Source organism: Salvelinus alpinus, chromosome 7 (genome assembly GCF_045679555.1).
Source record: "Salvelinus alpinus chromosome 7, SLU_Salpinus.1, whole genome shotgun sequence".
In the NCBI taxonomy this organism is placed as follows: Eukaryota; Metazoa; Chordata; class Actinopteri; order Salmoniformes; family Salmonidae; genus Salvelinus; species Salvelinus alpinus.
In genome coordinates this window covers 58,905,565-58,929,695 of record NC_092092.1, presented here as the reverse complement: position 1 = coordinate 58,929,695, position 24,131 = coordinate 58,905,565, and the positions used below count along the sequence as shown (strand labels likewise).

The 24,131-nt window shown below is 46.8% G+C and overlaps 1 protein-coding gene across 2 annotated transcripts in view; it reads right to left on the bottom strand.

Annotated features, from left to right (window-relative positions):
• LOC139581352 (FERM and PDZ domain-containing protein 1-like) overlaps positions 1-24,131 on the bottom strand; it is a 35,461-nt gene that overhangs the window by 10,223 nt on the left and 1,107 nt on the right. The window contains exons 2-7 of one of the 2 annotated variants that reach the window (XM_071411007.1): positions 11,777-11,933; positions 5,299-5,415; positions 4,802-4,971; positions 2,480-2,582; positions 418-463; positions 120-224 (exon numbers count right to left, since the gene is read on the bottom strand). In XM_071411007.1, coding sequence (XP_071267108.1) covers positions 120-224; positions 418-463; positions 2,480-2,582; positions 4,802-4,971; positions 5,299-5,411 — 537 coding nt within the window. In that variant the 5' untranslated portion in view covers positions 5,412-5,415; positions 11,777-11,933. Of the gene's footprint in view, positions 1-119; positions 225-417; positions 464-2,479; positions 2,583-4,801; positions 4,972-5,298; positions 5,416-11,776; positions 11,934-24,131 lie in introns of those variants that run through there. The other variant, XM_071411006.1, reaches the window with a different exon arrangement.

Below are 24,131 nucleotides of genomic sequence, written 5' to 3'. Positions count from 1 at the left end.
AGAGAATGAGAGAATGAGAGAGAGACCGAGAGAATGAGAGAGAACAAGAGAGAGAGAGAGAGAGGGAGAGAGAGAGAGACAGAGAGAGAGAGAGAGAGAGAGAGAGAGGGGGTCCTGACCTGAGTGTGACCGTTGACAACCACTTCCTCTGCGAAGCGTACTTTGATTGGGTTACTCCTCAGACGAGCCCTCTTCTCTGCCGACATGATGGACGACTTAGGACCCTGACACATGGAGAAACAACATTATGTCATCACATACACACAGGTGTGCACACACACACACACACACACACACACACACACACACACACACACACACACACACACACACACACACACACACACACACACACACACACACACACGGACACACTTGCATGCACACACACACGCATGCACACTCACACACACTTACTGTCATGTTCCTTAGGATTGTCATTGTGACAAAGTCCTCCAAGTCCCTAAAGAAACACAGAGACAAGATGTTTCTGTCCAGCGGTCACGGAAACATTTACATTTGACATTTGACCTGACTGACTTAGCATTTGACCTGTCACACCCTCAAACTCACACACACACACAATCACACAGACATTGTGAAAGTATGCTTTCAGAACTGGAAGGGAGTCCTAGTCCCAGTAACCTGTCTGTACTCTCTAATCTAGTGAGCATATAGAGACTGAGAAACAGAGGGAGAAAACAGAGTGAGGAACAAAGAGAATAAAAAGAGAGAAAACAGAATAAGGAGAGGGAATAAAGAGAGAGATAACAGTGAGGAACAGAGGGAATAAAGAGAGAGATAACAGTGAGGAACAGAGGGAATAAAGAGAGAGACAACAGTGAGGAACAACGGGAATAAAGAGAGAGATAACAGTGAGGAACAGAGGGAATAAAGAGAGATAACAGTGAGGAACAGAGGGAATAAAGAGAGAGATAACAGTGAGGAACAGAGGGAATAAAGAGAGATAACAGTGAGGAACAGAGGGAATAAAGAGAGATATAACAGTGAGGAACAGAAGGAATAAAGAGAGAGATAACAGTGAGGAACAGGGGGAATAAAGAGAGATATAACAGTGAGGAACAGAGGGAATAAAGAGAGAGATAACAGTGAGGAACAACGGGAATAAAGATAGAGATAACAGTGAGGAACAGAGGGAATAAAGAGAGATAACAGTGAGGAACAGAAGGAATAAAGAGAGAGATAACAGTGAGGAACAGAAGGAATAAAGAGAGAGATAACAGTGAGGAACAGAGGGAATAAAGAGAGATAACAGTGAGGAACAGAGGGAATAAAGAGAGAGATAACAGTGAGGAACAGAGGGAATAAAGAGAGAGATAACAGTGAGTAACAGAAGGAATAAAGAGAGAGATAACAGTGAGGAACAGAGGGAATAAAGAGAGAGATAACAGTGAGGAACAGAGGGAATAAAGAGAGAGATAACAGTGAGTAACAGAGGGAATAAAGAGAGAGATAACAGTGAGGAACAACGGGAATAAAGAGAGAAATAACAGTGAGGAACAGAGGGAATAAAGAGAGAGATACCAGTGAGGAACAGAGGGAATAGAGAGAGATAACAGTGAGGAACAGAAGGAATAAAGAGAGAGATAACAGTGAGGAACAGAAGGAATAAAGAGAGATAACAGTGAGGAACAACGGGAATAAAGAGAGAGATAACAGTGAGGAACAGAGGGAATAAAGAGAGAGATAACAGTGAGGAACGGAGGGAATAAAGAGAGAGATAACAGTGAGGAACAATGGGAATAAAGAGAGAGATAACAGTGACGAACAGAGGGAATAAAGAGAGAGATAACAGTGAGGAACAGAGGGAATAAAGAGAGAGATAACAGTGAGGAACAGAGGGAATAAAGAGAGAGATAACAGTGAGGAACAGAGGGAATAAAGAGAGATAACATTGAGGAACAGCTGGAATAAAGAGAGAGATAACAGTGAGGAACAGAGGGAATAAAGAAAGAGATAACAGTGAGGAACAGAAGGAATAAAGAGAGAGATAACAGTGAGGAACAGAAGGAATAAAGAGAGATAACAGTGAGGAACAACGGGAATAAAGAGAGAGATAACAGTGAGGAACAGAGGGAATAAAGAGAGAGATAACAGTGAGGAACGGAGGGAATAAAGAGAGAGATAACAGTGAGGAACAACGGGAATAAAGAGAGAGATAACAGTGACGAACAGAGGGAATAAAGAGAGAGATAACAGTGAGGAACAGAAGGAATAAAGAGAGAGATAACAGTGAGGAACAGAGGGAATAAAGAGAGAGATAAGGAATACCTAGGATAGGATAAAGTAATCCTTCTAACCCCCCCCCCCCCCCTTAAAAGAGTTAGATGCACTATTGTAAAGTGGTTGTTCCACTGGATATCATAAGGTGAATGCACCAATTTGTAAGTCGCTCTGGATAAGAGCGTCTGCTAAATGACTTAAATGTAAATGTAAATGTAATAACAACGTTAGTTACTTGGTGATTTCTTGCAGTTGTTCATAGCTGAGATGGTCCACCAGCAGGTCATTGATCTGTATCACCTGGTCTCCTGGGTACAGTATCCCATCTGCTGGGCCTCCTACACACACACAGAGGACAAAAAGTTATATAGTTCAACACAGTCACTTGTACTTACAGTAGCTCCTCTGGGGAGGCATATGAGAGTTAACATTATTCTGGGTCCTTGCCAGCCTCTCTGCCAGTCTTTCTGGATCATTGCCAGCCTCTCTGCCAGTCTCTCTGTCAGTCTCTCTGCCAGTTTCTCTGCCAGCCTCTCTGCCAGTCTCTCTGCCATCCTCTCTGCCAGTCTCTCTGCCAGTCTCTCTGCTTTCTCTGGTTGGTTATTTATACTCATTTGTCTTCAGGCCAGAGAGCAGGACTGAGGCACAGCAGTTACTCTGCTGCCCACTCTCTCCACACACGCACACACACCCCTCCGCCTGCCCAGCAAAGCCCTGTCCCTGATCCCACTCTACTAACCACTGACAGCATATGGCACTATCACACACACACACACACACAAATACACACACAAATACACACACACACACACACACACACACACACACACACACACACACACACACACACACACACACACACACACACACACACACACACACACACACACAGTCTTGTGCAGCTAACCTTAGGGGACATACAATTCAGTCCCATTCAACATCCTATTTTCCTTAGCCCCTAACCCTAACCCTAACCACAAAACCTAACGTTAACCCTAACCCTAACCCTGACCCTATATCCTAACCCTAAAACTAACCCTAGCTCCTAACCCTAACCCTAACCTAATTCTAACCTTAACCCGTAACCCTAAACCTAATTCTAACCTTAACCCTAAACCCACTAGAAATAGCATTTGACCTCGTGGGGACCAACAAAATGTCCCCAGTTGGTCAAATTTGTGTTTGTTTACTTCTGGTCCCCACAAGTATAGTTAAACACACACACACACACACACACACACACACACACACACACACACACACACACACACACACACACACACACACACACACACACACACACACACACACACACACACACACACACACACACACACACACACATATGCACCACATTCACTCTCTCTCCCTCTTTCACAATGTCAGGTCTGCCAACCCCCTGCTGTGCTTTCGTGCCAGCACTGCCAATACCCTGATCCAATACCCTGATCCCTACTCTCTCTCCTTTTCTCTCTACCCTTCCTGATCCAATACCCTGATCCCTACAGCCCCACTCTCTCTCCTTTTCTCTCTACCCTTCCTGATCCAATACCCTGATTCAATACCCTGATCCCTACAGCTCCACTCTCTCTCCTTTTCTCTCTACCCTTCCTCCCGTCACACTCTCATCTCACTGCCTCTCACGCTCCTCCCTCTCGTTTACCCCCATCTCTCTCTCTTTCTCTCTCTCTCTAACTCTCTCTCTCTCTCACTCACACTCTCTCTCTCTTACTCTCCCTCTCTCTCTTTCTCTCTCTCCTCACTCCCCCTCTCTCTCCCTCTCTCTCTCCCTCCCTCTCTGTCTCCCCCCCTCTCTTTCCCTCTCTCTCCCTCCCCCTCTCTCTCCCTCCCTCTCTGTCTCCCCCTCTCTGTCTCCCCCCTCTCTCTCCCTCTCTCTCTCTCCCTCCCTCTGTCTCCCCCCTCTCTCTCCCTCTCTCGCTCCCTCTCTGTCTCCACCCTCTCTCTCCCTCTCCCTCCCTCTCTGTCTCTCCCCTCTCTTTCTCCCTGCCCCTCTCTCTCTTTCCCCCCTCCCTCTCTTTCTCCCTCCCCCTCTCTCTCTCCCTCCCTCTCTGTCTCCCCTTCCTCTCTCTTTCTCTCACTCCCCCTCTCTCTCTCTGCAGCAAGTTGTGATTATTGGGCCGGGGGCAGCAGGGTACTCCTGAGGGTATTGATCAGGGTATTGATCAGGGTATTGATCAGTAGATTCTACAGAGAGGAAAGAAACACACAGCTCAGCAAGGCGTGTGTGTGTGTGTGTGTGTGTTAATGTGTGTGTTAATGTGTGTGTCCAACTAAATGAAGAGTGATCAAATCTAAAAAGGATGAGCAGGTGGCTCTGTTGTTTCACTGGCTTTTCTGGCACGGTGCCTGGCATTCTAAATGCCAGGAGAGGGTTGGTGTGTGTGTGCGTACGCGCACATGTGTGTGTGCATGTGTTTGTGTGTGCCTAAATCTGTCTTGCTGTGGGCGAGTCTACTGCGGCATGATGAAGCAGGTGGCCACATTTCGGAGAGAGCGCTCACTCTCTCGCTCTCTCAGACACACGCGCATGGCGTACCTGTAGCCACGTCCCTGACCAGCAGAGGGTGCTGTTTGGAGAGGGAGAACCCATGACCGCTGGAGTCCAACACCGGGTCTCTGACGATCTGAACCGTTAGCCTCACCGGGAAGTTCTGACTGGTCACGCTGCCAGACCGGTTGGACCTCCCATCCCCAAGGATCCGCTCTCTGAGAGGTCAAACAGGGGTTAAATAGGGGTTAGAGGTCAGGGGTTATTGGGAGTGGCAGAGCAGCTGGTGTGAGACTATGTGAGTGAAGTATTTGTGTAAAACATTGAATTAGATTCACTACAGAGGGCTAAAGGCATCCCCTTCCATCTCTGTCAGCTGTTTCTGGCGTGTTTACTAGCATGACTAACAGGTGGCCAGTCCACACACTTCATTCTATTGTGGGAGTGCAAACCTCTTGACATCGAATCTATGTAGGTTTCTCTGTCTATGAATGTGTGTTTCTCTATCTGTGAATGCATATGCCTCTCATGTGTTGATACTGTACCTGCTGAGTGATTCGCGGGTGCGTCTGATCAATGTCCCCACCACCTGCTGCACCCGGGTGGCCCTACGGCTACGAGACAGAGACCGACTCCTACTCCTCTCTTTCTCCTCCATTTAACTACACAGAGAGAGAGAGAGAGAGAGAGAGAGAGAGAGAGAGAGAGAGAGAGAGAGAGAGAGAGAGAGCGAGAGAGAGACAGGGGTGTTAAAAGGGTGAGAGAGAGAGAGAGAGAGAGAGAGAGAGAGAGAGAGAGAGAGAGAGAGAGAGAGAGAGAGAGAGAGAGAGAGAGAGAGAGAGAGAGAGCGACAGGGGTGTTAAAAGGGTGAGAGGGAGAGAGAGAGAGAGAGAGAGAGAGAGAGAGAGAGAGAGGGAGGGAGGGAGGGAGGGAGGGAGGGAGGGAGGGAGGGAGGGATGGAGGGAGAGATAGAGAGCGACAGGGGTGTTAAAAGGGTGAGAGGGAGAGAGAGAGAGAGAGAGGGAGAGAGAGAGAGAGAGAGGGAGGGAGGGAGGGAGGGAGGGAGGGAGGGAGGGAGGGAGGGAGGGATGGAGGGAGAGATAGAGAGCGACAGGGGTGTTAAAAGGGTGAGAGAGAGAGAGAGAGAGAGAGGGAGGATAAAATGGAAAACTTTGTTGCACACAACTGAAATATGTTTTTCACATTTAATCCAACACCTCTAAATCAGAGAGCTGCAGTTAGTTTACATCACCAGCACCCAGTTGTTGTTAACCGCCTTGCTCAATGGCAGATTTCTCCACCTTGCCGGCTCTGGGATTCAAACCAGCGACCTTTCAGCTACTGGCTCAACACTCTTAACCACTCGCCTAGTGGTCAGATGAAGCAGATACTAAACTACAGCACTGTTTTGCTATCACAGACTGGAATATGTTCCGGGATTCTTCTGATGGCATTGAGGAGTACACCACAGCAGTCACTGGCTTTATCAATAAGTGCATCGAGGACGTCATCCCCACAGTGACTGTACGTACATACCCCAACCAGAAGCCATGGATTACAGGCAACATTCGCACTGAGCAAAAGGGTAGAGCTGCCGCTTTCAAGGTGCGGGACTCTAACCCGGAAGCTTATAAGAAATCCTGCTATGCCCTGCGACGAACCATCAAACAGGCAAAGCGTCAAAACAGGGCTAAGATTGAAACATACTACACCGGCTCCGACGCTCGTCTTATGTGGCAGGGCTTGCAAACTATTACAGACTACAAAGGGAAGAACAGCTGCGAGCTGCCCAGTGACACGAGCCTACCAGACGAGCTAAATCACTTCTATGCTCGCTTCGAGGCAAGCAACACTGAGGCATACATTAGAGCATCAGCTGTTCCGGACGACTGTGTGATCACGCTCTCCATAACCGACGTGAGTAAGACCTTTAAACAGGTCAACATTCACAAGGCTGCGGGGCCAGACGGATTACCAGGACTTGTGCTCCGGGCATGTGCTGACCAACTGGCAGGTGTCTTCACTGACATTTTCAACATGTCCCTGATTGACTCTGTAATACCAACATGTTACAAGCAGACCACCATAGTCCCTGTGCCCAAGAACACGAAGGCAACCTGCCTAAATGACTACAGACCCGTAGCACTCACGTCCGTAGCCATGAAGTGCTTTGAAAGGCTGGTAATGGCTCACATCAACACCATTATCCCAGAAACCCTAGACCCACTCCAATTTGCATACCGCCCAAACAGATCCACAAATGATGCAATCTCTATTGCACTCCACACTGCCCTTTCCCACCTGGACAAAAGGAACACCTATGTGAGAATGCTATTCATTGACTACAGCTCAGCGTTCAACACCATAGTACCCTCAAAGCTCATCACTAAGCTAAGGATCCTGGCACTAAACACCTCCCTCTGCAACTGGATCCTGAACTTCCTGACGGGCCGCCCCCAGGTGGTGAGGGTAGGTAGCAACACATCTACCACCCTGATCCTCAACACTGGAGCCCCCCAGGGGTGCGTGCTCAGTCCCCTCCTGTACTCCCTGTTCACCCACGACTGCATGGCCAGGCACGACTCCAACACCATCATTAAGTTTGCAGACAACACAACAGTGGTAGGTCTGATCACCGATAACGACGAGACAGCCTATAGGGAGGAGTTCAGAGACCTGGCCGGGTGGTGCCAGAATAACAACCTATCCCTCAACATAACCAAGACTAAGGAGATGATTGTGGACTACAGGAAAAGGAGGACCAAGCACCCCCATTCTCATCGACGGGGCTGTAGTGGAGCAGGTTGAGAGCTTCAAGTTCCTTGGTGTCCACATCACCAACAAACTAGAATGGTCCAAACACACCAAGACAGTCGTGAAGAGGTCACGACAAATCTATTCCCCCCCTCAGGAAACTAAAAAGATTTGGCATGGGTCCTCAGATCCTCAAAAGGTTCCACAGCTGCAACATCGAGAGCATCCTGACTGGTTGCATCACTGCCTGGTACGGCAACTGCTCGGCCTCTGACCGCAAGGCACTACAGAGGGTAGTGCGTACGGCCCAGTACATCACTGGGGCTAAGCTGCCTGCCATCCAGAACCTCTACACCGGGCGGAGTCAGAGGAAGGCCCTAAAAATTGTCAAAGACCCCAGCCACCCTAGTCATAGACTGTTCTCTCTACTACCACATGGCAAGCGATACGGAGTGCCAGGTCTAGGAAAAAAAGGCTTCTCAACAGTTTTTACCCCCAAGCCAAAAGACTCCTGAACAGGTAATCAAATGGCTACCTGGACTATTTGCATTGTGTGCCCCCCCCCCCCCCCCCCCCCCCACCCCTCTTTTACGCTACTGCTACTCTCTGTTTATCATATATGCATAGTCACTTTAACTATACATTCATGTACATACTACCTCAATTGGGCCGACCAACCAGTGCTCCCGCACATTGGCTAACCGGGCTATCTGCATTGTGTCCCACCACCCACCACCCGCCAACCCCTCTTTTACGCTACTGCTACTCTCTGTTCAACATATATGCATAGTCACTTTAACCATATCTACATGTACATACTACCTCATTCAGCCCGACTAACCGGTGGCTGTATGTAGCCTCGCTACTGTATATAGCCTCGCTACTGTATATAGCCTCGCTACTGTATATAGCCTCGCTACTGTATATAGCCTCGCTACTGTATATAGCCTCGCTACTGTATATAGCCTCGCTACTGTATGTATTTTTCAGTGTCTTTTTACTGTTGTTTTTATTTCTTTACTTACCTATTGTTCACCTAATACATTTTTTGCACTATTGGTTAGAGCCTGTAAATAAGCATTTCACTGTAAGGTCTACACCTGTTGTATTCGGCGCACGTGACAAATAAACTTTGATTTGACTAGGCTACCTGCCGCCACAGAAGCAGAAAGGAAAGACAGACAAAAAGGTATTGTTGAAATGGGAACCAGAGAAGGACGGAAGACAGAGCTTAGTGTTGTGTTGGACTACAATTATGTTAGTAACAGATCTGTATCTTGTGTTGTTTGGGAGGAGGGAGTCAGAAGGGTAATCAACTCTACATTCACAAGGCGAAACACGTCACACTCAACAAGATGTGACACATAGGACAACCACGCTTATAGGACACGCTTTTAGAACATTTAAGAAGGAACAAACACGCACATACACATTACGCACACACACACACACACACACACACACACACACACACACACACACACACACACACACACACACACACACACACACACACACACACACACACACACACACACACACACACACACACACACACACACACACACACACACACACTACTTGTCTCTGTGTTTATCACAACTGACAACTTTGCAGCAGTGCACTTTCTGTTCAGCCTGCCCTTTATGCAGATATGTGGGTGGCTGGGAACGAGGGATGGAGGGAGGTAAAGAAACAGGAGGAGGGAGAGTGGAAGGGGTTCGTTATGTTTTAATCAAATCCCAGAGAAGTGTGCTCAGCATTTGCTCAGTCTGACCACAACTCATGGCCAACACCACCCCGCAACACTGTTTCCTCCCCAACAGCCAATCAATAGCCCTCCTCGTGTTGGCCATATTCATCCTCTGATAATTCACTGACATGCTTTATCTGATGTTTCTGAGGTTTCTGACAGTCTGGGTTCCGTCTGGGTTCAGTACGATGCTAAAATTGGACATAGACACACAGCGTCTGGGTAAACTGAATTTAATTTGCAACCTTAATTCAAATCAGTCCATTGTTAATTTGTTGATATCCATGCCTACGTTAGCACTCAATAACGAAAAGATCTAGGTTGATGGATGGGATCATACTGTGAGTTGAATGAACATCCCCTGCAACCCTGCTGCTAGCATGCTGCACAGCAGGAGAGAGAGAGTCAATTGAAACTGAAAAAAATAGAGAGAAGCGAGAGAGAGAGAGCTCAATAGTGGCTAACGATGATGGATTTGGTGCTGAAGTGATCGATACACAAAGCTTCTCCTCTATCACCTCCATCTGCAGCTGAGGCTGATCAGCTCCACCAAAAACACTGCCAACTTTCCTCGAGCTCAGAGAGAAGACGTTATCACGGTCTGACTGGCTGTTTCAGGACTCTCCAGTCTGCTTGCTCTGCTTCAGTAACTACAGCATCTGAGTGCTGTAGCCTGGCTGAGTGCCTATGCTTCAGCCAACCTCTTTTTTTTGTCATGCCATGCCACACAATGACAAAGGAACTGGCTAAACAGGAAGTAACTGCCAACTGCAGGCAAATGTTCTATCAATCAGCGTGATTAGCTGGCAATATCAGACTGTTCACTGATTCAGGTTTTGAATGATGCACTGCAGACTGTTTGTGTTCCTCTACTTGAGCAATAGAGGGATGGAGTATCAGTTAAATAAAGATATTTGCGGCAGAAACTGTGGAGTGAGCAGACTCGTTTAGTCATTCAGTACACTGAAAGCTCTTAATGGCTAGACCGCTAACAAGTTGAAGTGAATGCTCTCAGGCGCCATGCCAGGCCGCTAACATCCTACACATTGAAATGAATTGTCGTAGGCGCTAAGGTAAGGCTAGCACAGTCTACTAACTTTATCCCTATTGAAGTGAATCTTCTAAGGTGCTAATGCTAGCCCTCTAGCGTTGCCCTCATTGAAGCCAATGCTGTGGGTCTATAAGAGGATTATGTCCTCTTTCTGAGCGGGCCTGGACAGGGTGTTACCTTGGCATCCCGTTGATCCGGATTGTTGTGGATGAGGGGTAACCCGTCTCTGACAGCTGGGCCTGAAAGACCAGCTTCTCCTGAGTCACACACATTACCCAAACCTGTTCAATCAATCTGAGATGGACACTGAGAGCTGTTCAGGTGTGTGTGTGTGTGTGTGTGTGTGTGTGTGTGTGTGTGTGTGTGTGTGTGTGTGTGTGTGTGTGTGTGTGTGTGTGTGTGTGTGTGTGTGTGTGTGTGTGTGTGTGTGTGTGTGTGTGTGTGTGTGTGTGTGTGTGTGTATGTGATTCTGTGTGCAGATGGACAAGTATCTACTTATGAGTGTGTGTGTGCATGTGCAGATGTCTCTGTAATGTGTGTGTATCCATGCTGCAGTGCTGACTCAGGTGAAACCTGTCTCTAGCTCTGTTTCTTCATCTCTCTTTCTCACTCACACACACAAATACACACACAAACACACAAATACACACAGAAACACACACACATTTTCACTCTGCTCCCTGTGCCCTTGCCGAGTCAGGAAGTCATCTTCGGTGACACTTTCTCTTGCTGCTGCAGACACCATCCATAAATACATGATCACCTGGATCACTGGGGAATGGGTTCACTGCTGCCCCAACTATCTTAGCAGACCTATGCATTTTGGCTATACATAATCCATTGTCCGATTTTCGGCAAGGTAATACACAATTCACTTTTGTAATTCATTACTCACTCCTTAAACTCTCTCAAATATTCCATCAGTGATCTGCATATCAGAGTATACAGATGTAGGATCTTAATTTGAGCCAGTTTGCTACAGCGGGAAAATAATCCTGCAGCAACAGGAAATGTGAATTATTATGTGGATTATAATCAATGGACATTTTTTGTAGGGGTTGATACATTTTTTGTTTGGTCAAATCAAGTCTGACATTTTAAATTGGAAATGGCAAACTTTAGAAGCCTTTTAAAACCATGGATACACTACAAGTTTGCATTTACTGCTGTGCAGGAGAATTCTCAGCAACAAAAGAGTGATCCAATTAAGATCCTACATCTGTATACAGTAGATTGTTATGATAATGTTAATATATTAATACTGTATATATTGTAGAAGTTAGGGAATGAGATAAGGAACCCAGTTCAAAGTACTGAGACCAGACTCAAGTGTTTAGTGAATGTGCCAAGACCAGATACTGTCTGTCTGTCTGTCTGTCTGTCTGTCTGTCTGTCTGTCTGTCTGTCTGTCTGTCTGTCTGTCTGTCTGTCTGTCTGTCTGTCTGTCTGTCTGTCTGTCACTCACCGTGGTATTGCTTGTATCTTCTGGATTCCCGAACATGAAAATCCTCGGGCCATCTGTGACATCAGCTCCGGAGCCCCATCGGGATTGGCCGACAAGAGGTGGAAGAGGGCCCTTGTGATCATCAGGACCAAGAAGAATTTGTAATCCTGGTAGTCGCCTGTGCAGAATGGAACAACAAATCAATCAGTTGCACTGTCATTGCCTCATAATGCAAAACAATGATACATTCTGGGGTAACTGATACAATGCAAAGAGTGGATATATACCAAAAGTGCTGTGGCGTCATAACATATACAGTACCAGTCAAAAGTTTGGACACAGCTACTCATTCAAGGGTTTTACTTTATTTTTACTATTTTCTACATTGTAGAATAATAGTGAAGACATCAAAACTATGAAATAACACATATGGAATCATGTAGTAACCAAAAAAGGGTTAAACAAATAAATAACAAAAATTTGATTTTAGATTCTTCAAAGTAGCCTCCCTTTGCCTTGATGACAACTTTGCACACTCTTGGCATTTTCTCAACCAGCTTCATGAGGTAGTCACCTGGAATGCTTTTCCAACAGTCTTGAAGGATTTACCACATATGCTGAGCACTTGTTGGCTGCTTTTCCTTCACTCTGCGGTCCAACTCATCCCAAACCATCTCAATTGGGTTGAGGTCGGGTGGTTGTGGAGACCTGGTCATCTGATGCAGCACTCCATCACTCTCCTTCTTGGTCAAATAGCCCTTACACAGCCTGGAGGTGTGTTGGGTCATTGTCCTGTTGAAAAACAAATGATAGTCCCACTAAGCGCAAACCAAATGGGATGGCGTATTGCTGCATAATGCTGTGGTAGTCATGCTTGTTAAGTGTGCCTTGAATTCTAAATAAAACACAGACAGTGTCACCAGCAAAGAACTCCCACACCATCACACCTCCTCCTCCATGCTTCACGGTGGGATGCATGTGACCCAAAAGTACAAATTTCCACCGGTCTGATGTCCACTGCTCATGTTTCTTGGCCCAAGCAAGTCTCTTCTTATTATTGGTGTCCTTTAGTAGTGGTTTGCTTGCAGCAATTCGACCATGAAGGCCTGATTCATGCAGTCTCCTCTGAACAGTTGATGTTGAGATGTGTCTGTTACTTGAGCTCTCTGAAGCATTTATTTGGGCTGCAATCTGAGGTGCAGTTAATTTCCGATATCTGATTTCCGATTATCTCTAATGAACTTATCCTCTGCAGCAGAGGTAACTCTGGGTCTTCCTTTCCTGTAGCGGTCCTCGTGAGAGCCAGTTTCATCGCTTGATGGTTTTTCAGCGCTTGATGGTTGTTGCGACTGCACTTGAAGAAACTTTAAAAGTTCTTGAAATTTTCCGGATTGACTGACCTTCATGTCTTAAAGTAATGATGGCCTGTCGTTTCTCTTTGCTTATTTGAGCTGTTCTTGACATAATATGGACTTGGTATTTTACCAAATAGGACTCTCTTCTGTATACCACCCCTACCTTGTAACAACACAACTGATTGGCTCAAACGCATTAAGAAGGAAAGAAATTCTGCAAATTAACTTTTAACAAGGCACACCTGTTAATTGAAATGCATTCCCGGTGACTACCTCATTAAGCGGGTTGAGAGAATGCCAAGCGTGTGCAAAGCTGTCATCAAGGCAAAGGGTGGCTACTTTGAAGAATCTCAAATATAAAATAAATGTTGATTTGTGTAACACTTTTTTGGTTACTACATGATTCCATATGTGTTATTTCATAGTTTTGATGTTTTCACTATTATTCTACAATGTAGAAAATAGTAAAAATAAAGAAAAACCCTGGAGTGAGTAGGTGTGTCCAAACTTTTGACTGCTACTGTACGTGTCATAATGTTCGCTGAACAAGCAGAGTCTTTCTCTTCCTGTTAGAACCAGTCTAAGCAGCAGTGTGGTTTTATGATAGAGGCCACCACTGTTCTCCCCAACCCCAGGCCTCCTTGCCCCAATCAAAGCAGTGTAGCCTGAAAAGCACATGATGTTGTGTTGGAGAAGAGGCACTCTAGCTTTGTCTGGTTATCTGAATTAAAATTTCATATCAACCCAGTTCAGAGACTGTTCCAACTGGCCCCTTTTAAAAGCTGTAAGAGGAAAGACAATTCCACTGCGGTTGAAAGGAGCTGTGCCAAGGATCTCAGAAAAACGGCACCAGCCGTTATACAAACATCAACTGTGGATGAGGCTGAAGTGTAGGGCAACATTCTGTGACCCAAATACGCTCAGACCGTGCTTTGTGCACTAATATAATGGCTCTGAGTCGGAATATGTTCACCTTATCGAAATCAGTGGAGACTGCTGAGGGAGGACGGTTTATAATAATGTCTGGAACGGCGCAAACCATGTGTTTGATGTATTTGATACCATTCCACCTATTCTGCTCTAGCCATTACCAGGAGCCCGTCCTCCCCAATTAAGATGTCATCAACCTCCTGTGATCAAAATAAAGACACAGTTAAACACTTGTTTAGTGCCTCTCTGTTCTCTCAAGTGTTATTCCCATTTCAGCGGCTCCTGTTCCCTGAATGTCCCTGACATGCTGCTCTTTCACCAGGCCCGGTCCCCGGACACAGAGCTCCTTCACCAGGCCTGGTCCCCAGACGCAGAGGTCCCTAGTGCGCAGCTAGGAAATGACCCAGACTCACACAGACCGCAGGGCTCCAGAAGACGTGGATGTCGATTAAGGCAGTCCCCCACACCTTTCTGATTCAGAAGGTTTGGGTTAAATGCGGAAGACACATTTCAGTTGAATACATTCAGTAGGACAACTGACTAGGTATCCCCCTTTCCCTTTCCCTTTCGTGAATAATGCATAGAGCTAATGCAGCTAGTTAGGCCTCTTATCTCCTCCAGCCTCCTCTGACAACACATGCACCCACAGAGGAGCGATGGAAGGAGGAGAGGAAATAGAGAAAGAGGGGGGTGAAGGCGGTGCAGAGGGGAGGACTGTGGAGAGTAAAAATAGAGAAGGGGGAGCAGCGGGTAGAGAAAGGGGGAAAGAGAATTGGCCAAGGGGGAGAAAGAGAAAAGGACAGGATATTGAAGGGGGTTGTAGCGAGGGGGAAAGAGCGAGAGCATTTTTAAAGAGGGTGAAGAGGGCAGCAGCACAGGGGGTGGAGAGAGAGAGAGAAATGTAGATGTAGAGAGAAGAGAAAGAGTTGAGAAAAGAACAGCTAGATGTAAGTGTTTTAGTGAGGAGAAAAGGCTGATCAGTACAGCATTTCTCTGCAAATACAGTACAAACATAGCCCAGCGGCAGGGATTGATGTATGGTCAATCGTTAAATAAATAATAAAACAAACCTACATTCATTATTGCACTATTCATCTCATGCTGTTCTTTCCCTGCAGCGTGATGGAAAACGGATGAAATGTACAAAATCAGGGGTGTTTTTTCCACTGGAGTAAATGTCTTGTAATAATGTGAGATCAGTACATGGACTTTACCCCACTTTAGAGGCAAGGTCGGGATTTCCCTGTCTGTCTGTCTGTCCGTCTGTCCGTCTGTGGCTGGTGATAAATCTGCCCCTAATCTGGCTCTGAATCAACAGTAATCGTGACTGCTGTGTTTACAAATGTCTCCAAGCTGTCCACAAAATTCATCGGTACAGCTCGTAGCCTGTCTGTATGTCTGTGCCTTCTGTCTGTCTGTCTGTCTGTCTGTCTGTCTGTCTGTCTGTCTGTCTGTCTGTCTGTCTGTCTGTCTGTCTGTCTGTCTGTCTGTCTGTCTGTCTGTCTGTCTGTCTGGGCTTTCTGTCTGTCTGTCTTTTCTGTCTGTCTGTCTGGGCTTTCTGGGCCTTCTATCTTTCTCTTTGTCTCTCACTATCTCTCTGCTACTCTCCATCTTGACTGTCTACAGAAGTCATTAGTACAGTTGCTTAAAGTCTGTCTTTCTTTCTCTTTGTCTCTCACGTTGTGCCACTTTCACCATCTTGATCGTCATTAGTATAGCTTGTAGAATGTCCAAGCTTTCTTTCATTCATTCCTTCACTCTCACTTCCGCTCTCTCTATCTCTCTATCTCTCTCTGACACTTTCACCATCTTAGACTTTCCCTCTCTTAATATCACTCTCCTCTCACTCTCAACCATGGAACAATCACTTTGGATGAGCTTTGCTGTTTGCTAACCCACTCTGCATCTCTTGTCACACACTCTAGCTCTTATCCTCCAGATTTGAATGAGCAAACACACACACAGAGACTGTTTATCTTCCACCATCCTCTCTCTGTCTCCCTCTCTCTGAGAGGTAGTGTTAAAGGGGAGGCACTGATAGCTGGACAGGAAACAGAGTCTAGTTGAAATCCAATTAGGCATGCTAAGACAAGCCAGGCAGCGACCGGACCAACTGACAGTACAGTTCAGGAGAAATCTACAGTGGCTCGCGAAAGTATTCACCCCCCTTGGCATTTTTCCTATTTTGTTGCCTTACAACCTGGAATTTAGATAGATTTTTGGGGGGTTTGTGTCATTTGATTTACACAACATGCCTACCACTTTGAAGATGCAAAATATTTTTTATTGTGAAACAAACAAGAAATAATAATAAACTTGAGCGTGCATAACTATTCACCCCCCCCAAAGTCAATACTTTGTAGAGCCACCTTTTGCAGCAATTACAGCTGCAAGTCTCTTGGGTATGTCTCTAAAAGCTTGGCACATCTAGCCACTGGGATTTTCCACCATTCTTCAAGGCAAAACTGCTCCAGCTCCTTCAAGTTGGATGGGTTCTGCTGATGTACAGTAATCTTTAAGTCATACCACAGATTCTCAATTGGATTGAGGTCTCGGCTTTGACTGACTAGGCCATTCCAAAACATTTAAATGTTTCCCCTTAAACCACCCAAGTGTTGCTTTAGCAGTATGCTTAGGATCATTGTCCTGCTGGAAGGTGAACCTCTGTCCCAGTCTCAAATCTCTTGAAGACTGAAACAGGTTTCCCTCAAGAATTTCCTGTATTTAGCACCATCCATCATTTCTTCAATTCTGACCAGTTTCCCAGTCCCTGCCGATGAAAAACATCCCAACAGCATGAATCTGCCACCACCATGCTTCACTGTGGGGATGTTGCTCTCGGGGTGATGAGAGGTGTTGGTTTGCGCCAGACATAGCGTTTTCCTTGATGGCCAAACAGCTAAATTTTAGTCTCACCTGACCAGAGTACCTTCTTCTATATGTTTGGGAAGTCTCCCACGTGCCTTTTGGCAAACACCAAACATGTGTGCTTATTTTCTTCTGGTCACTCTTCCGTAAAGCCCAGCTCTGTGGATTGTTCGGCTTAAAGTGGTCCTATGGACAGATACTCCAATCTCCGCTGTGGAGCTTTGCAGCTCCTTCAGGGTTATCTTGGTCTCTTTGTTGCCTATCTGATTAATGCACTCCTTGCCTGGTCCGTGAGTTTTGGTGGGCGGCCCTCTCTTGGCAGGTTTGTTGTGGTGCCATATTCTTTCAATTTTTAAATAATGGATTTAATGGTATTCCGTGGGATGTTCAAAGTTTTTGATATTTTTTTTACAACCCAAGCCTGATCTGTACTTTTTCCCTGACCTGTTTGGAGAGCTCATTGGTCTTCATAGTGCTGCTTGCTTGCTGGTGCCCGTTGCTTAGTGGTGTTGCAGATTCTGGGGCCTTTCAGAACAGGTGTATATATACTGAGATCATGTGACAGATCATGTGACACTTAGATTACACACAGGTGGACTTTATTTAACTAATTATGTGACTTCTGAAGGTAATTGGTTGCACCAGATCTTATTTAGGGGCTTCATAGCAAAGGGGGTGAATACATATGCACGCACCATTTTTCAGTTTTTTAAATTTTTTATAATTTTTTGGACCAATTTTGGACTATTTTGTGTATGCCCATTATACGAAATCCAAATAAAGATGAATTTAAATGACAGGTTGTAATGCAACAAAATAGGAAAAACGCCAAGGGGGTGAATACTTTTGCAAGTCACTGTATCTTCAGAAAGGCCTGACAACTTCTTCTGAGGGTCCCACATGTGGAGCTCCTCCACCAGGCTCTGTCCTATTTTCCCGATGATCCCACAGGTGGAGCTGCACAAACAGGCCCTGTCCTATTCTCCTGAAGGTCCCACATGTAGAGCTCCTCCACCAGGCTCTGTCCTATTTTCCTGAGGGTCCCACAGGTGGAGCTCCTCCACCAGGCCCTTTCCCATTGACTGATATGATGGGGACTGACAGAAAGGCCTAATCGCATGGTCGGTGTTCTCAGCAGTAATGGATTTTTATATTATTATTATATTTATATATACATTTTTTTACCCAGTTTTCTCCCCAATTCTGTGGTATCCAATTGGTAGTTACAGTCTTGTCTCATCGCTGCAACTCGCGTACGGACTCGGGAGAGTCGAAGGTCTAGAGCCGTGCATCCACGAAACACAACCCAACCAAGCCGCACTGCTTCTTGACACAATGCCCACTTAACCCGGAAGCCAGCCGTACCAATGTGTCGGAGGAAACACCGTGCACCTCGTGACTGTGTCAGCGTGCACAGCGCCCAGCCTGCCACAGGAGTCGCTAGTGCACGTTGGGACAAGGACATCCCTGCCAGCCAAACCCTCCCCTAACCCGGACGACGCTGGGCCAATTGTGTGCCGCCCCATGGGTCTCCCGGTCGTGGCCGGCTAAGTAATGGATTTAGCAATGAACTTGCAACAGACCCCTGTCATTCATATTGTAGACATAAAGAGGGAAGCAGGGAAACAGCCCTTCTGTGTAGTTTCTGAACTGCATACATCTACAACGGTACAACAATCTAGGCCTACATCAAGAGTCCTCTTCGCCAAACCTCTTTTTGGAGAACAACAGACTTGAGTCAAAGCATGCCGCCCACCTTAAATACAGTAGATAATCCCTAAAAGTGGAGAAATCCCAATCCTTACAAACCTTGATTAACCTATCTAGCCTATACTTAATACTTAATCAGCTTTTATATGCGGGAGAGTAGTGGTATATGTTCCAATCCAAACCCTTTCCTTGTGTGGCTGCATGTGGCCTCGGCCTATGACAACAACAAAAAACAGGTATTTTTGCGGATCAACCAGTTGTCTGCTATTGACGTCTGAGGCCTAATTCTGCCTGAGTGGGCGAACCCCCTTCAGTAGGCCTGAGTTACCCACCGGGTATAGCTGCACCCCATGAGGAGGAGCACAGCGAGAGACAGATCTGTTCAGGACCTCAGTCTGACACCGAGTTACACCAGACCAAACGAGACCAGAACAGGAGAGGGGCTGTGGAGAGTACAAAACAACACAAACCAACACAGAAAGCCAGACGCTATATGGTTGTGTTATATAATATAATAATATGCATACAAAAAGTCATAGAACTGTGCAAACAACCAAATAAATCATATTACTGAATATAAAAAATATATATGAATGAATGAATGTAATATATGATGATGAATGTAATGGTGTACTCCTGTTGTCTATTCCCCAGGAGCGCTCCGTTGCATTATTGTTTGTTTGGTTGGCGATGTTCCCGCTTCCTCAGTTCCCTTCCAGACCTAATCAAATCTACCGTTCCGTCCTGCGTTCCCCCTGTCAGCTCATTCCATTAGCATTATTAAGACAGAACCCGCCCCTGCACCACTCATTTCATCTCCACTTGCAACAGCAACCAGGGGGAGACTGAGGTCCCCAATGCACTATTAAATACTAGGCCACTGGAAGATTAATAGTCTGCTGTGTTCCAGTTATCTGGGGTTTTGATCGGGTCAGAGTCAGAGAGACGACTACCTGGGTACTTGAGGTCACTATCTGTCTGGGGAAGAAGATGAAGAGATTGGGACATTAGTAGGTGGATTGAAATCATACTCCAGTCCACATCAACACCTTGTCCTTAACCCGGCTTAACCCCTTCCTGTATAAGGGTGTGATCTCAAAGCATGGTTTTAAACAATATGACAACAGCTGAGATGGAATTGTCTCCATATTGCTTACACCTATCCAATCCTTCACAAGTGCCAAGGGATAGGAACTAGGGGTTGATTTGGGATTGTGCAAATCTAGGATGAGTGACCTGTGCCTCTCCTATGTCTAGACCAGACCTTTTTACATGTTCATAGATCATGGTGCTGTTATGTCTGGAAGGGACTCTACAATTTAGAGCGGATTTTTCATGTACAGTATGTCCCAATGCTGGTCCATTGGCCAGCCCATAGCCTCGGCTTCCAGGCCTCGCTCACGTTGTTCTCCAGAGCCTGGCCAACCCATAGTCTGGTTGTTCTCCAGAGCCTGGGTTCCGGCTTTCTAGGGAGTTTTTCCTAGCCACCGTGCTTCTACACCTGCATTGCTTGCTGTTTGGGGTTTTAGGCTGGGTTTCTGTACAGAACATTGTGACATCAGCTGATGTAAGAAGGGCTTTATAAATAGATTTGATTGATTGGTGGTGGTTCTCCAGAGCCTGGTGGTTCTGCAGAACCTGGTTGTTCTCCAGAGTCTGGTTGTTCTCCAGAGCCTTGTGGTTCTCCAGAGCCTGGTTGTTCTCCAGAGCCTGGTGGTTCTCCAGAGCCTGGTTGTTCTCCAGAGCCTGGTGGTTCTCCAGAGCCTGGTGGTTCTCCAGAGCCTGGTGGTTCTCCAGAGCCTGGTGGTTCTCCAGAGCCTGGTTGTTCTCCAGAGCCTGGTGGTTCTCCAGAGCCTAGTGGTTCTCCAGAGCCTGGTGGTTCTCCAGAGCCTGGTGGTTCTCCAGAGCCTAGTTGTTCTCCAGAGCCTGGTGGTTCTCCAGAGCCTAGTGGTTCTCCAGAGCCTGGTTGTTCTCCAGAGCCTGGTGGTTCTCCAGAGCCTAGTGGTTCTCCAGAGCCTGGTTGTTCTCCAGAGCCTGGTGGTTCTCCAGAGCCTAGTGGTTCTCCAGAGCCTGGTGGTTCTCCAGAGCCTGGTGGTTCTCCAGAGCCTAGTTGTTCTCCAGAGCCTGGTGGTTCTCCAGAGCCTAGTGGTTCTCCAGAGCCTGGTTGTTCTCCAGAGCCTGGTGGTTCTCCAGAGCCTAGTGGTTCTCCAGAGCCTGGTGGTTCTCCAGAGCCTGGTGGTTCTCCAGAGCCTGGTGGTTCTCCAGAGCCTAGTGGTTCCCCAGAGCCTTGTGGTTCTCCAGAGCCTAGTTGTTCTCCAGAGCCTGGTTGTTCTCCAGAGCCTAGTGGTTCTCCGGAGCCTGGTGGTTCTCCAGAACCTAGTGGTTCTCCAAAGCCTGGTGGTTCTCTAGAGCCTGGTGGTTCTCCGGAGCCTGGTGGTTCTCCAGAGCCTGGTTGTTCTCCAGAGCCTAGTGGTTCTCCAGAGCCTGGTGGTTCTCCAGAACCTAGTGGTTCTCCAAAGCCTGGTGGTTCTCCAGAGCCTGGTTGTTCTCCAGAGCCTGGTGGTTCTCCAGAGCCTGGTGGTTCTCCAGAGCCTGGTGGTTCTCCAGAGCCTGGTTGTTCTCCAGAGCCTGGTGGTTCTCCAGAGCCTGTGGAAATTCCTATTGGAGCAGTAGGTATGAGTGAAGCGCTGGCTGCCAGAGGCTGCTGGCTGATTGGCTGTGAGTAGGCATTGATTTTCTTTAAACAACCCCTTCCATCCCTCTTCAGAAGAACAAATTATCCAGAGAAATCTCATTTAGGGTGCTAGCATTGCTAGTGTACTATATATTTTTTTTGGTATATTTCGGAAATTGTTCATATTTTATTTTTATATAATTTTGTTGAAATTATACAACCTCACGTTCCTTTTCAAATTGTTGGGAGGGGCAAAAGGCCCAGCCATTAAATGTATTGTTGTTAGGAGAAAAAATTATTGACGACCCGACAGTCACTAGCTGCCAAAATGTGTCTGGGGCACTGCACAATATGGATCTACAGTAATGTCTTAATGACCACCATTATTGATTGGACTGGTGATCGATTGGCTGACCAATTGGTTAGACCAATCTGTCTCCCCACCAGTAGGACCTGAGCCCTAGGACCATGGTCCATGCTATGGGATCCTTGGGATGTCCCTACCCCATTATAGTCGTTAAGGTTAGGGTTAGGTAAGGGTTGTGGTTAAGGTTAGGATATGATAGGAATTAAGGTTAGGGTTTAGGGTAGGGACGTCCCAAGGATCCGGGGATTGCATTGACCATGCCTCAGGACTACCTGGCCTGACAACTCCCAGCTGTCTCTGTCCCCAGTCCACCCGGTCGTGCTGCCGATCCAGTTCTGCTTCTCTGCCTGTGGCTATGGAACTAGCTTGTCCCGGACCTGCTGTTGGCCTGATGACTCCTGTCTGTTGGTTATGAAAACTGTTTCACCGAACACGCTGCTTTGTTCCAAATCTGCTGTTTTCAACTCTTTCTCTCTCTCTCCTCTCTCGCTCTTTCTATCACTCTCTACTCTCTCTCTCTCTGAACCTCTTGCAAGAACGGCTTTTCACTGTACTAGCCACCGTGCTTCTACATCTGCATTGCTTGCTGTTTGGAGTTTTAGGCTGGGTTTCTGTATAGCACTTTGTGACATTGGCTGATGTGAAATGGGCAATATAAAATGCATGTGATTGATTGACCAGCACACAACTCAAACTGCCCTAGAAACAACAAGGAGCAAGAATGAACTGACACCCTATTCCCCACATAGTGCACTGCGTTTGACCCCTAGTCCATATGGCTTGGGTAAAAAGTTGTGTGCTATGTAGGGAATAGGCTGTAATTTTAGATGTGGAGGCTCCGGGGTAAGAGAGAGCAGTAAGAACACTCAGTAAGGCAGACAGGCAGACAGTTAGGCAGGGAGGCAGGCAGACAGGCAGGAAGGCAGACAGTCAGGCAGACAGACAGACAGGGAGGCAGTTGAGCAGTGAGGCAGGCAGGCAAGTAAGAAGATAGATAGGCAGGCACGCAGTTAGGCAGGTAGACAGGCAGGAAGGGAGGCAGTTAGGCAGGTAAGTAGGCAGATAGACAGGCAGGCAAGTAGGCAGATAGACAGGCAGGCAGGTCGTTTGGTAGTCAGGTAGTTAGGCATGGAGACAGGCAGGCAGGCAGGAAGGGACACAGCTAGTCTTTCCTGATGTGCAAGTCCTGTCATTCCTCTTGCATTTCTCTGGTGGTTGGGTAAACTCAGAACAACAGCTCTGGTGGCTGGATGAACTCAGAACAACAGCTCTGGTGGCTGGGTAAACTCAGAGCAACAGCTCTGTTGGCTGGGTGAACTCAGGGCAACAGCTCTGGTGGCTGGATGAACTCAGAACAACAGCTCTGGTGGCTGGATGAACTCATAACAACAGCTCTGGTGGCTGGATGAACTCAGAACAACAGCTCTGGTGGCTGGATGAACTCAGAACAACAGCTCTGGTGGCTGGATGAACTCAGAACAACAGCTCTGGTGGCTGGGTGAACTCAGAACAACAGCTCTGGTGGCTGGGTGAACTCAGAGCAACAGCTCTGGTGGCTGGATGAACTCAGAACAACAGCTCTGGTGGCTGGGTGAACTCAGGGCAACAGCTCTGTTGGCTGGGTGAACTCAGGGCAACAGCTCTGGTGGCTGGGTGAACTCAGGGCAACAGCTCTGGTGGCTGGGTGAACTCAGGGAAACAGCTCTGGTGGCTGGGTGAACTTAGGGCAACAGCTCTGGTAGCTGGGTGAACTCAGGGCAACAGCTCCATCACATGTTCTACCATACATCCCTAAGTCATCATGCACACTGCCTGCAGCACTGACATAGCAGCACAGGCAAAACAAACACACACACACACACACACACTTATGCTCATACAACCAAGTGTGCACACTCACAATGTGGGGCAGGTGCTCAAACTGAGAGAAAAAAAGTTACATGAGAGAAAAGAGACTAAAAATAAAATAAAAGGTAATTAATTGTAAATAAAAATGTCACCATTCAAAAGGGCACTTTTTTCATATGAGGGCAAAGGGACAGGTGCTCCAGCACCTCTAAAGCTCTATCTGGGCACGTGCCAGCAAACACATACACACAGATGGTATCGCATGCGCACAATCACACACACTGAGGAGTCACGCCCATAAGGCAGCACAAGACCCGACCGACAACCGTCCATGTGTGAGATGATGTGGCCTATGTGTGTCGGTGTGGGAGTGTAGGAACGCGGTAGTCCTACATATTTATATGTGAACATAGTAAGTGATAATTTTCTGTGACATTAAATACATACTCTCATGGGCAGCATGTACATTTTAGGTACAGCACATGTCTGACCTATATACAATCATAATCAGTGGTCATATTAAATCATGTCATGAATTAAATAAAGGACCCAGAAAGGCTAAATGCATTGTTTCGGTCTAGTTGTGTTGCGATATTCTTGCTTGTCACCGCATCGAAAACAGAA